At 31.4% G+C, this 14,396-nt stretch overlaps 1 protein-coding gene, 1 long non-coding RNA gene and 1 pseudogene across 2 annotated transcripts; 1 reads left to right on the forward strand and 2 right to left on the reverse strand.

Annotated features, from left to right (window-relative positions):
* The first annotated feature begins 1,550 nt into the window (after positions 1–1,550).
* On the forward strand, positions 1,551–2,622 carry LOC141538165 (uncharacterized). Its single transcript, XM_074259518.1, has 2 exons — positions 1,551–1,693; positions 2,022–2,622. The coding sequence occupies exons 1-2, from the start codon at positions 1,646–1,648 to the stop codon at positions 2,526–2,528; spliced, it is 555 nt and encodes a 184-aa protein (XP_074115619.1). The 5' UTR covers positions 1,551–1,645; the 3' UTR covers positions 2,529–2,622.
* A 385-nt stretch (positions 2,623–3,007) lies between these two features.
* LOC141538166 (uncharacterized) lies at positions 3,008–5,565 on the reverse strand. Its single transcript, XR_012481013.1, has 2 exons — positions 4,686–5,565; positions 3,008–4,581 (listed from the first exon to the last, which is right to left on the reverse strand). It is a non-coding gene; the product is annotated as an uncharacterized LOC141538166 (long non-coding RNA).
* A 7,105-nt stretch (positions 5,566–12,670) lies between these two features.
* On the reverse strand, positions 12,671–14,102 carry LOC141538293 (uncharacterized; annotated as a pseudogene).
* Between the last annotated feature and the right edge of the window lie 294 nt (positions 14,103–14,396).

The following is a 14,396-nucleotide window of genomic DNA, read 5'->3' on the forward strand; positions in this document are numbered from 1 at the left end:
CAACTATGAAATTGTGATAGCTATTATCTGACAGGATATAAATAAGCTAATGATTACAGGCAATGATATTTGCTTTTTCTAACGAACGGTAATATAAAAATACTTCCAATCAAATGTGGTTGTAAAATAATATCTATGAAATAAAATGAAAATCATAACTAGCGAGTTATCAGAATTCCTCAAAACATCATGTTTAATAATAACAATATATTTTTATTAACTTCCCGCTAAGAAAATCGAAGATTTTTGAAAATCGGGAAGTTATTGGTTTTACCCTATTTTGCAAAAATCGAATTTTGATCAGATCTCAACATTCTGAGGTCACAGAAAGCTTCCCTGACTACTCCCGCAATGCTGTGTGTGTGTGTGTGTGTGTGTGTGTGTGTGTGTGTGTGTGTGTGTGTGTGTGTGTGTGTGTGTGTGTGTGTGTGTGTGTGTGTGTGTGTGTGTGTGTGTGTGTGTGTGTGTGTGTGTGTGTGTGTGTGTGTGTGTGTGTGTGTGTGTGTGTGTGTGTGTGTGTGTGTGTGTGTGTGTGTGTGTGTGTGTGTAAGCCTCTCATAGCTTTTGAACGGCTTGACCGATTTTATCGCAGTTGACGACAATCGAAAGAAGCTCTTTCAGTCAAGCTGACTGAACTTAGATTTTGAATATGGTTTGGACCGATTCAGGGACCGGTAGATTTTCAGAAATCTCAAAAAAACTACGAAAAAAATTTTTTCAAATGTGGTTTTTTTTTAATAACTTTTAAACGGCTTGACCGATTAATTTCAAAAACTAATCAGCTCTTAATATCAAAAAACCACGTCGATCGCCACCAAACTGATCAAAATCGGTTGATTCGTTCGTGAGTTATCGTTGACGAAAAAAATCGACAAAAAGTGTTTTTTTCCGGATTACACCGAGATTTCCGGTCTAATCGAATCGTGTTTGAAAGTATATCATAGAGTTTGAAAAACTGCGTCGAATGCCGCTAACCGCGTGAAAATCGGTTCATTCATTCAAAAGTTATTGCGGTTTGAAAATTAAAAAAATAGTGATTTATGAAACTCCTATCAAACTGTTGAGCTCGGAGAGCTCAAAATTACACGAAAATTGTATTTTTGAGCACGAAGAGCTCAAAAACATAATAAGTGCAATTTCGAGCGCTTAATTACGAAAGTAGCAGGAAGTTGCAGGGATGGCCTTCAGGCTCAACCATTTTCCTAATTTTTTTTTTAATATTTTCAATGTGTATAAATTTTACTTAAGTAAAATTTTTTTTCTGTTTGAATATTATAAAAAATATTTTTCATCTGCAGATGAACCATTGGGTTATCGACTTCACATGTTAAGTGACTATTATTTACAACATAATTTTTTCGTCTTATTAGTAAACCCCACAGTTTACTCATATCACTTCTAAGTATAGATTACATTTTCCTTGTGCATCTTTTCCTTATACAGTTTTTATAAACAAAACTTGTTTTCCCCCTAGGATAGATTGATTTACTCTGACATAGAATCACCGTTTTAATTAATCAACAATGATGTCATCATTTGTCAGAAAAATATAAATACGGCGTAAACTGCACTAGAAACGTTAGTTTGATTTTGCATATCATAGTGATTGAAACTTTTGAGTCTTTTAAGATAACTTATAGTCATCATGTTCGTGCCAACATTTGCAGTTTTTTTTGCACTTGCAATTTATCAGGTACAGAAATTCAAATCATTTGTTGATTGTTATCCTTTATTAATTTTCTTTCACAATTTTATTGTTTACACATTAAAAATATTTGCGTTAAAATTATTTACGCAATGACGAAAAATTTTTAAGTGAGCAATAATGATAACAAATCCATTATACTAATATATATTTAACTTGTTAAAAAAATGCTTATATTAATGATATTTTTAATGAATTTTTAAGCGATTTTATCAAAGATAATTTTTTTGACTTGAAAAGTATTTTTTTTTTTTAATAATTTTTGAATCAAAAATTTGTGTTGATTTTAATTTACTTATTTGTTTGTCTATAATAGACTGCTTCAGCACCCGTTGATGGCAGAGTCGAATCCGATGGATTCTACAAGCGCCTATACTTACCTTACATTCAATCAATAACCAAGGATGGCTTAAAAACAATTTTGACATCCGAAGATTTGCTCAACTTGAGCCAAAAGTTAAAATCTGGTGAGATACCGTCGACAACCCTCCACCAATTAATTGGCATCAACGGATTTTCACACACGTTATCTGACCATCAATTGCAGCGGATTGCAGATCATGATCTCGCGGCGATTGTTAACTCCCAGAATTTCAATCAACCTGGATTCGGACACGTGTTCATCACCATTGACAACAACGGAATTGTTCAGACTTTCATCTATGATTTGACCATGCAAGAAGCTATGGAGAAAGTTGAGAAAGAAGGTTATCCGAATTCATCTTCCAGTGGCTCTTATCACCATAATCAGAGTCACGTTTCAGCGACTGATCCTTCTGTCACTTCAGAGTTAAATCAACCAAGAATTACACCAGATCAATAATTACGATAATAATTTGTATTTTTATAATATTAATAATCATGAAAACTCTATCCATTGATCCTTAAAGTAAAATATAAATGGTGGTGGTCTTGAATTTTGACCTTTGATTTATGCACGCCTTATCACGCGAAGTACCATTTAGTGAAATTTTTAGTAAAAAAAAATTTTTATTCATCTAGCGTTCTTTGTCAATTTTTTAGTGAGCACTAAGTCCTCAAAAAAAAAAAAAAAAAAAAAAAAAAGGGTTTCCATGACGGACAAAGTATCTCTGGATTGGCAAATTTGAAACAATTGTAACAGTTTTACCTGCTCAGGTTGGCCCCTAATCAATTTTATAAATAATTAAACAAAACTAATACAATTATTAGGGCGCCACCAGGATTTTTAATCACGGTTCCTGGAACCGGTCTAGAGCTGAGAAATCTTAATCTTAGGGTAGAGAGGGTGGAAGAAGGTGGTGTTGAATAATAGATAATCAATTAACAAGATTGATCAATATTTATTAACAATAAAAATTAACAACTTTAGCGATTATAAAAATTAACTAAATCTCACTCACACACTCCCACTATAATTAATTAAAACTTATAAACTATAGCCTAACTAACGGCTAACCAGGACCAACGAGTCTCTCTGCGCAAAGACTGCAGTGCGACAGAGACCGTCTAGCCTAACTAACGGCTAACCAGAACAAAACCAATGTATATAAGCCTAACTAACGACTAACCAGAACTATTTAGTTACTCTGCACAAGGACAACAGTGTGACAGAGATCGTCTAACCTAACTAACGGCTAACCAGGACCAACTTAACACTATTAACACTCTCTATCACGCATAACCCACACTAATCTTCACACACATAACCCACACTTTGTTGATTTATTTTATAAATTTTAGTTTAATAACATTGACGGTACTTGATTTTAATTAAATATTTTAAATTAATTATTCAATCATTAATAATTTAATAAAACGATAATTTTCAATTAACAATCAACATCTAACTAACTATGACAATTCTCAAATTCCAATTGTAAATTTTAATTCTATTATAATATTAGATGAATTAAAATTCCTCAATAACTTATAGTCATGGTCTGAACAATATAACAATAACTATTTAAAACAAAAGGTCTTAATATCCTAAATTAACTTTTGATAATTAAATCAATCACAATATAACTTTTACAATCACGTTCAAAATTATTAACATAAGTTAATTAGCTAATTCTGACTTAATTTATACTGTGACAACTTTGACTCAATTAACTGATTTCTTGGACTTAATGTCCACGCCGATAATTATCAAATTGGAATAAAAATTAATTTAATTAATTCACGGACTTAATCCTAAAAATTACTTAATTTCCACGTGATAAAATAATTTTACAATATAAATTAATTTCGATAATTTTCCACTATATATTTTTCTCAATAATTAATTCTTAACAGTTTTCTAATCGTTTTATCAATTATAAAAATTTCGACACAAGTCGAAATATTCAAATTTTATTTGCTAGAACATTCGCTAGCGAAGTTTTACTTGACCTTGGGTATTGGAATTTACTGCGACACAAAAATGTATTGACGCTCGACCAAAATTCCACGAACAAAAGTTTGTCGATTATTTTCAAGTAACAAAAATTAATCAATTTTACTAAGTTAATTGTTATAAAAATTACAACAATAAAATTAACGAAATTTTTGGATGTTAACTAATTAATTGATAAATTTCTAGTAGTTAAAATTTTCCCGCAAGGTCGATTGAGTGATCCTCGGGTATAAGCCCCCATGAAAATCACTAAATCCAAAACTAGCAAATGTTCCACTATTAATTTATTAATAAAATTTTATATGTAAAAAGAGAAGAGGAAAAATAGACCGCGTGCAAACCGGAGTCTATTTTCCACCCACGGAATGAAATTTTGGTACCTGAGTATTAGACTTAATGCCTGTTCCCGATGTCCCTCTGACCTGGTGAGCTCTCCTGGTATTCGTTGTTTTTTTTTCTTTCACTCCGGGGATCCGACTCCACTTCAAATTACAATTTCCTGTAACAGTAAAACAGTTAGAAATATTGCCTCCAAGATTGAAAAGACAATCTTGATAATTTTCATCGCAGCGTTCCAAAATTAACGTGCGAATATTTAATTACCTGTGTTTTGATGAATAGTGACCGGTGCGGTTGACTATCAAACCTCTTCTGATTTTTCCACACGCCGGCTCCCGAGTACTTACCCATTTTACTCCCCCTCTTAATTACTACACGGAAGGCCCCGAAGATCGGGGCGCGCCAGTGCTGAGTCGACTAATTATCGACCTCTGGCGACTTATCGGTTTAGGGTAATTTACCCTGTTACACAATAATCAAGAACGACATTTTAAAGAGGAAGGTTTATCACGTGATAATTTACCACATTATATAAGTCTTTAATTTTTACTTTTATAGATGACTAATTAAAAGAAGTATCATAAACCGCATTCTCATTCGCCAGATAATTAAAAAAATAAATTACAAGATATTGGTATAAGGTTAACTACCAAGAAGTAGGGTGAAAGTACTGGTTTTGGCCATCTTAGTACCATTTTTGGCCACTTGATATTTTAGTGAATTTGTAAAAAATTTAACTATTCAAGTAGAATTTTTATAGAATTTATGAATTAATACATTTATACGAATTGAATTCATAAATTCTTGTGCTTATACGAATAGTTATACAATAATTTGAAAATAAAGTGGCCAAAAAAGGTACACTGGCCACAAACGGTACTTCTACCTTGTAAGATTCTTAAATCAACTCTTCATTTAAAATGCACGGTTTTAACAATGTTTTGACGTTGTGTTTTATAAATTGTTATTGATTATTTATGAGCATTCTTTATCTTAATATTTTTTATATGTTACTTTGGATGAGTAAGCATTACTTGTTAAAAAATAATAAAATTACTTTATGATATATTTTGAAAATTACTATCCGACTTATCACACAAAAGTTTTTGACGTAATGACGCAAATTTTTTTATTTTACACTTTTTTTTCTTTAATTTTATCAAGCTTTATTTTTTAGTGGAAAAAATCAATAAATTATAAATAATAAATTTAAAATATCGCTTGTAAGAAGTGTCCATCTACTGGAGATTTTGTCCATCTATTGGGGTTTTGGTCTTTTTCTTACATTTTTCTTTTTTATTAATTATTACAGCATTTCACTAAGTTTTATTTAGTTTTTCCGAGTTAATTATATATTTTTACATAAATATAATTTACATAAATATAATTTTTACATAAATATAATTTACTTTATCACAACTTATCTGTATATTACTATATTTTATTTTTAATAGAACACGAGACGTGTTTACTTAACCGTCCATCGATTGGGGTATTTACCCCATGCATTTTGTTGAGTTTTAAGTAGAAAAATGTGATCGAAAACATTATTTTCTTTATATACATGAAGAATTATCTTTTTCTAAAAAGTTAATTGCGGATGTTTTTATGTTTTACGTTACTTCTGTAAGCTTTCTATTCGTTTGGTAATTGGTCGGCTGAGATAATGGCAGGGTTTTAGAAAGTGTCGGGGTGCCCGAAGCACTATATGTCTAGTGGCTATGAATAGTAAATTGAAACAAAAGTACAAGGAAAAAAATTCTAAAATAAATTTTGAAGCTCGATGATTTCAAAATCAATTAATTGATTAATTTTTGAGCATCTTGTGCTCGAATAAAGCGAGAAATTTCAGGGTTGGCCTACAAGGTTAACTTTAAAAATTTTTTTTTCGTTTGTACATTGTGTAGAAACATTATTCGTTTGGCTTAAGTTAAGTTTAAATTTTTCTTTTGAAATGTTTTCATTTCATACAATTTTTATTCAGATAAACTTCTTTCGTTCCTGGCCTGAATTTATTGACTCTATGGCGGTGACGTTTTAATTATTCAATCACGATATCCTTCTTTGTCAGATAATCATAAAAACGAAATTGACTGCTCTAGAGAGATTAGTCTGATTTCATACATCAAGGTGATTAAATCCTTTGAGCCTGAAATTTAATCCTAGTCATCATGTTCGTGCCAACATTTGTAGTTTTTTTTTGTGCTTGCAATATATCAGGTATAGAAATTAAAATTATCTATTATATTTTTTTATCTATTAAATATTTTCTCGTGATTTTACTGAGTATTCAGTGGAAAGTTTGAGTTATTGAGTCAGAAAAATTTCGGGATAACATTTGACCTTCCTGGCTATCCCTAGTACTTCCACTCCTAGCACATGTGTGTGCTTATGATAACTTTAAATCAATATAATTCGATCCTGGAGGACATTCATGAAACTTTTCCATTTTTTCGAGCTTAAAACGCTTGAATATTTTCCAATTGGTTGATTTTTGAGCTCTCCGAGCTCAGAAATTTTAAAATTATTTCGAGTTAAATTTTTCTAATATTTTCAAACTACAATATCTTTTAGATCATTAAATTTTAATTTGCTTGAAGTCATTAAATGCAGTTTTTCAAACACAAAGAAATTTTAATTAGTTTTTTAGTCAATTGGTTGAAAATTTTGAAAGATTTTGAAAAAAAATCATTGAAGAATTGTTCTTTGATTTTCTGAATATCTTTAAAATAGCTTGACTGATTAATTTAAAAATCTGAATTTTTACGAATGTGAAATGTTTATGAAAACTTGAATTCTCAAAATTGGACCGAAATCAACAATTTATTTTGTTACTTATTGAAGTTATATTTTTATTGATTTTTTTATAAATAAAAATATACGTAAATATTTTTTATATAATCTAATAAAAAATAAATAAATAAATTTTCAAATATTTAGGACGTTGAGCATAAAAATATTTATCAACACTCATGATCTGATCAAACTAAAAAATTTGACAAATTAAAGTAAAATTTAGTATTGCACACCTCATAGCGCGTGAGATTGTGCTTTGTACTCGACTCGTCAAAGTTAAGCAATTTTGTGATCTACAAATGTCTATATCACTACCATATTGCACTTATACAATAATATAAGTAGATGTACACTGAGAGAATACTTCAATTGAACCATCTTATACTTTCTAAAATCATTCAATGTTGCTATTTTGGAAAAAAAACGTTTCGAAAAAAATTTTACGTAGAAATTTTGATGTCAGTCCCATTTTGGATGTACCAACGATTACTTCCGAACAAATTGATATTTCAAAACGGGGCTATTTTTATTACTATAAGAATTCGATCAACTGGTGCCGTATTTCACATCAGTAGCCTAGTTTACATAATTTGTTTAGAATTTAATTTTCATTTAAATTCACTACAATACATACGTACAAAAAACAAACATATTTTCATATTTCTCTCACGTTAAAACTATGACGCCACTCAATCAAGCTAGATTTTTTTTTAGACTACGTGCGCATAGGACAAAAAAAACAGGCGCCGATATTAAAAAAAACAAAAAAAATACTTCCTTAGAAATTACTTAATTGTTATTTTTTAAATCAATTACAAAATTTATTTTTTTTTTTTCAAAAATGAATGAGCGTTATGAGGCATGCACTTTTGTATTTTCCAAAATTTTTTGTTTATTGCACATCTCATAAGCGAAGCATTGAGGTAGTGCTCTAATCTCGACATTTAAAAAAAAGCAGTTCTCTTGAAACTAAAATTGATTTTTTTTTTATTTATATCGCACTTACAGGTTAATATGGGTGCATTAAGATCAAGTCAAATAACTTGTCAGCCACGTAAAATATATTTCAATAACAATTATTTTGTTGAATATAGTAAATAATAACATTAAAAATAATCTTTTTTGGACGTCCGTGTGTCTATGTTTATGGATTGGTGTATGTGGCAGGGAAATTGGTCGAAAAATCGATCGTACTGAAATAATTTTTTTTTTTTTATTATCTGAAGTAACACACGACGGAGTTTCTCAATTAATATGAGCGTTCAATTCAGTTATTAAATTATTATTTATAAAAAACTAACATATAACTGTACATTTGTTTGTATATCTATCTATACATCTTTTTATAGTATTTTTTTTCCTCACCTTAAAATTATGACGCCACTAAGCCACAGCAGATTTTTATGTTTATTATTTTTTTATATACTCTGAGAAAAAAAATACTTTCATTGAGAAAATTTTCTTGATACAAGAATTTATGTTCTTGAAAATTTTCAAGAATGTAGATAGATAGATTTATTTTTATTTGTATCACATAGATATTGCGTTTTACAAGGTGTTTTACATATATATTTTTCTCCTGACTCTACTATACATATAAAGGTATCTGTTATTTTCGTATATAATTTTTATATTTTACGTGGAATTTTATTGTTAATTCTCTATTTTTACCTATACCTTTAGCCTATAGTTTTTTTTTTTTTTTTTTTTTTTTTTTTTTTTATATACTCATTCACTCTATCCATTTCTTTCTTTCTTTAAAATCTATTTTTCCTTTTTCCCTATCTCTCTTTCTCTTTCATTTTTCTTTAGATTATTTTCTATTTCCCTTATCACCTTGCATGTTCTCGTTCTTATCCTCCCTTTCATTATCCCCACTATTTCTTTTTTTATTTTGTCTTCATCCTCTGATTCCTCCCACCATTTCTTTATTTCCTCCTTACTTTCTTTAGTGAGTTTATTCCTTATTTTTTCACATGTTAAAACATGCATCAATGTCTCTTCCTTTTCTCTGCATTCTCTACACTTCCAATCCTTTTCCTCTTTTTTTCCAGCTTTTACTAGGTTTCCGCACCTTACTCTTGCCCATAATTCTTTATCTGCACTTCTAATTTTCTTGTTTTTCCAATATATTTCTTCTTCGCTTTCTTCCATTAGTTCTGTATATATTTCACTAAACTTCGATGCTCTTATCCTTGACTCTTCTTTCTCTATCAATTGCTTCTTTAATAGTTCTATTCCTGTCTTTATATCACTCTTTATCTCTTCTATATCTTCTCTGTTATATATTTTTTCTATTACTTTCTCGCATTTCATTCTCTTCGCGTTTTCTTCTATTATCTTTCCCCATTTTGTCGGTTTCTTATTTATTATTCCTCTCATCTCTTCCCTTAGGCATATTTTTGGCCATCTTGTGTCCTCCATTCCTGCGATTTCTATGATGTATCTCCATATCCTTTCCCTTATTATTTCTTCTATTATCCCACTTCCCGTTTCCCTCCTTACTATGCATCCTGGGGTGTTTTTTGACACTCCTAGTGCCATCCTATTTAATTTGTTTTGTACTACTTCTATTTTTTTCACCTCTCCACATCCCCATATTTCTACTCCGTACATGCATCCTGACCTTACCAGTGTATTATATAGGTACATCCTGTCCTTCATATTGTTTCTTTTTGTTCTTCTTATTACACCCCATGTCGCGTTCGCCATCCTGTTCGCTTTATTTTTCATTATATTTAGGTGCATTTCATGGCTGTTTTTGGCTGTGAAATTATATCCTAGATATCTAAAGCTCTTCACTACTTCCAACTTTTCTCCTTTGTATTCCCACTTCCCTTTTTCATTTCTTCCTCCGTTTTTGAAAATCATCACTTTTGTTTTTTTGCATTTATCCTTAATTTATTTTTATCCGCATATTTTTCTAGTTCTTTCAGCATTCCTCTTAATCCTTCCTGTGTATCTGCAATTGCTGCTCCATCATCCGCATATTTTATCATATATATATTTTTTCCTTCCCTATTACTGTTCCTCCTATTCTTTTTCTCACTATTTCGTCTTCCATGTCGTCTATGAATATGTTGAATAGCACTGAACTCAGTGCGCAACCTTGTCTCACCCCTTGATCCGCTCCAAATTCTTCTGATTTTGCTCCATTAATTACTACCTCATTTATTGTTTTACTATATATCAATTCTATCATCTTGTACATTCGTCCCTTTACCCCTATTCTCCATAACTTCTTCAGCAGCAAGTCCCTGTCTACTGTGTCAAACGCCTTCTCCAAGTCTATAAAGCATACATACAGTTTTTCTTTATCTCTTATCTTTCTGTTTATTAATGCATTTAGTGTGAATATGTGGTCTCTTGTTCCTCTTCTCTTTCTAAATCCCGCCTGGCTCTCTTTTATCTTCCCTTCTCTGTCTGTCCAGCTCATTATCCTCTCCGCCATCATTGCTGTCAGTATCTTGTATCCTATGTTTAGCAGGGATATTCCTCTGTAGTTTCCGCTATATCTTCGTCTCCTGCTTTATATATTGGAATTATCCTTGCTATTTCCCATCCCTCTTGTAGTCTTCCCTCTATCCACATCTTGTTTATTACATGTCTGACATCTTCCATCATTTCTCTTGGTAGATTCTTTATAAATTCTGCCGTGATCCCATCTTCTCCCGGCGCTTTATTCCTCCCTAACTTTCTGACTGCGTTTCTGAATTCTTGTCTTCCAAATTCCTCGTCTAGCCTTTCATCCTCACTGTTTTCTTCACTCTTTTCTCCATCTTGTTCTTCTGTATTTCTCCTTTTTTCTTTACTATTTAATAGGCTAGCGAAATGTTTAACCCAGTTTTTTCCACTTATTTTTTCTCCCTTGCACTTTTTATTTTTTTTACTTCTGAACTTGTTTATCATTTCCCACCATTTACTCATGTCTGTCGCATTATCTATCTCCTTTTTTTTTCTCTTCCCACCATTCTTCTTTCACTTTCTTTATTTCTTCCTTGTATTTTTTTTTGCCATATTATACTTTTTCTTTTCTTCATTATTGTTTCCATATTTCGTCAGTTCTTTCAATTTTTTCCAAACGTCTTCTCTTAGTTCTTTGCATCTATCACTGAACCATTCTTTCTTTTGTGTTCCCCCTTTTTCCATTTCGTACCTTTTTATTCATTTTTGTCATCTTTGCCACCTCTTTTATTACTTCTTTTATATCGTTCCATTTTATTTCTTGTGTGCTCTCTTTTTTCTCTCCATTTCTCGTTTGTCCCCTCCATATATTCTTCCGTTTTTTCTTTTTTCCATCGTAGTCTTTCTTCCGTTATCTTTTTTAGATCTTCGTTTTCTCTTATTTCTTCCTCTTTCCTTTCTATCTTATTCTCTTGTCTTTTCAGTTCTATTTCAATTGGCAGGTGATCCGATTCTATTCTTTTTATTACTTTAAATTTTTCTACTCCATCTTCTTCTCCCCTATCTAATACCATTCCCAAATCTATTACTGAACAGCTATTTTCATTTTTTCCTCCAATGAACGTGATTTCTCCTGATCTATCCCCTTCTTTTGCTCCATTTAATATCTTTAGTCCTAACTCATTGCACATTTTTATTAGTCTCCACCCTTCTGCATTTATTTTTTTATCTTTCGATTTCCTCCCTTCTTTTTTACTCGTCCCTTCTGCATTGTATTTTCCTATTCTTGCATTCAAATCCCCTATTGCTATGATCTTTTCAAAGTCAGTCTCATTTTCATTTATTATTTTTTTTATTTTATTCTCTATCTCTTTCATTCCTACATTATTATATATTGCTATTATTAGCTCACTCTCTTCTCTGTTCGTTATTTTAAAGCCATGCATCCATTCCTCTACTTCCCATTCATTACATATTTCTTTTTTTATTCCCACTAAGTGGCCTCCACTTGCCCTTCCTCTCTTACATCCTACTCTTCTTACTGCTACTTTGCACCACCACTTCATTTTGTCGCTCATCCTTTCTATTACTTTTTCTTTATTTTTTTCTTCTACCCATGTTTCCATTAGGTACACTATTTCATATTTCTCTAGAAGTTCTCTCATATCCTCATACTCTTTCATACCTGCAATGTTCCAGCTCATCATTCTACATTTTCTTTCATTCTCTTTACATTCTTTTTCATTCTCACTTCCTCTCTTTAATGCTTTTTCCATATTAAAATCTTCTGTTTTTCTTTTATATTTTTTATCCTTGATTCTATTTTTTTTACATTTACTCTCCCTTTCTATCCCTTCTCTCGTATCACTTCCCTTTCTCTCTTTTTCTGTTATCTTTTTTCCCCCTTTTTTTTGCTTGCTTTTCAGCTCATACCTCACTTCACTACTCGTTGTTTCTTCTACTTCACTTTCACCTCTGTTTTCTTTTCTTATCTGTGCTCCGTTTGTTTTTTCTCCTTCTGCTCTTTTCTTTTTTTCGCTGTCGTACCATCATTCCATCATTTCTCCTTTTGTCTCGTTCCAGCTTCTCCAGATGTCTCCAATTTTTAGTCTCTTTTCTTTTATTTCCACTTCCTTTCCATTGCTTTGTTCCCACCTTGCTACTTTTCTTATCCATATCTCAACTTCTCTTTCTCTTCTCGTTTTTTCGTCCATTATCCATATTCCCGTTCCCTTCATAATTTTTCTGTTTTCCCATATTATTTTTTTTTCTCTTACACTGTTGCACTCTATTCTTATTTGTCCTCTTTTTATTAGTGTTGTCCTCTTCTTTTCTATTCTCATTTTTAACCTTTCCTCTAGGTGCATCATTACTTCCTCCCACTTTCTGTATTTTTCCACTCCGTATTGTATGTGCAAGTTCGCCCTTACTCTTTTTCTTTTTTCCATTTCATCCTCCATCTCTTTTTCATTTAATCCCTTTGGTTTTTCTTTTTCTAATTTCTCTCTTTCTTCTTTTTTCCATTCTTATTTTTTCTCCTTTTCTCTCTTTCTTGTTTCCTTAATTAAGTCCTCCACTCTCCTTTCCAGTTCTTCTTGTGCTTCTTCTGGACCTTCATTTCTCTCTTCGTTGTCTCCATCTTCGCTTGCTTTACTTTCTCTGCTTCTTCTTTTTTCTCTTTGGTCTGTTAAACTCCTTGTTAATTCTTCTTGTCTCATTATTCCATATCTCACTAATTTCTTTAACTTTTCTATTTCCTCGTTTTTTTCCTCTATTATCCTCTCTCTTTTTTCTATTCCTTCCCTGCATATTTCTAGCTCTCTTCTTGTTTGTATTTCCTCTTCACTCCTTATTTCCTTGCACTTGCACTTGCACTCTGTTTCCTTGCTTAGTTTTCTCAAAAATTTTTTCAAATAATTCCCCCTGCTTTTCTTTCACCATCTGTTCCATTCTTTCGATTTTTTCTTCCCACCATTTCTCTTTCATTATCTCATTATTTTCATCTTGTGCCTGCTTTTCTTCTAGCTCACGCTTTTCTTCTATTCTCTTTTTTTTTGCTTGTGCTTCTACGTTTTCTTTATGTGTTTTTTCCTCTTCGTCTTTGCTTTTTTTCTTCTCCTTCTCCTCTTCTTTCTCTTTTTTTTCTTCGTCATCTTTTCTATTGTCGCTGTTGTTTTTTTCTGGTGTCCTGTTTAGAGTGAAACTTGTTTTGAATCCTTTTATGTATTGTTCCAGTGCTCCTTTTCTCATTCCCATTTTGTTTTCTCGCGCCAATTCTTTTTTCAATGGTGGTCTTCCCTCCCTCCTTTTTTCTTTTACGCTTTTGTCGTTGTCTGCATTGCTCTCCACCTCGTCCTCTTCCCCGCTGTCTATATCACTCCCTGTGTCGCCCTCTTTTGTCGGCTTCCTGGACTCCTCTATTCCGTCTTCCACTGTTTGCTCCCTAACCTTACTTTCATTTTCACCTTTTTCCTTGTTCATTTTACCTATAATCCGCTTTTTCTGCTTCCACTTTTATTTTCTTTTTACAATCACCTATTTTTTCTCTCTGTATTGATTATTTTCCCTTATTTCTCTCTATATTTTGTTATTATTTCTTTAATACTATCTTTACACTGATTTTTTACGCGTCTTTACTATCCAGGCCAGTTATATAATAATTTTCAAGAATGTATTTTCTTAGCTCAAGAACTTGTGAAATTGATTGAAATAATTTTTACTTAATTTAAATAAAGCTATTCTCTTATTTATTTATTATCCAAAAATAAATATTGA

Source organism: Cotesia typhae, unplaced genomic scaffold (assembly GCF_013202065.1).
Source record: "Cotesia typhae breed Kobodo isofemale line unplaced genomic scaffold, CoteBio_Ctyphae contig_20, whole genome shotgun sequence".
Classification (NCBI taxonomy): domain Eukaryota; kingdom Metazoa; phylum Arthropoda; class Insecta; order Hymenoptera; family Braconidae; genus Cotesia; species Cotesia typhae.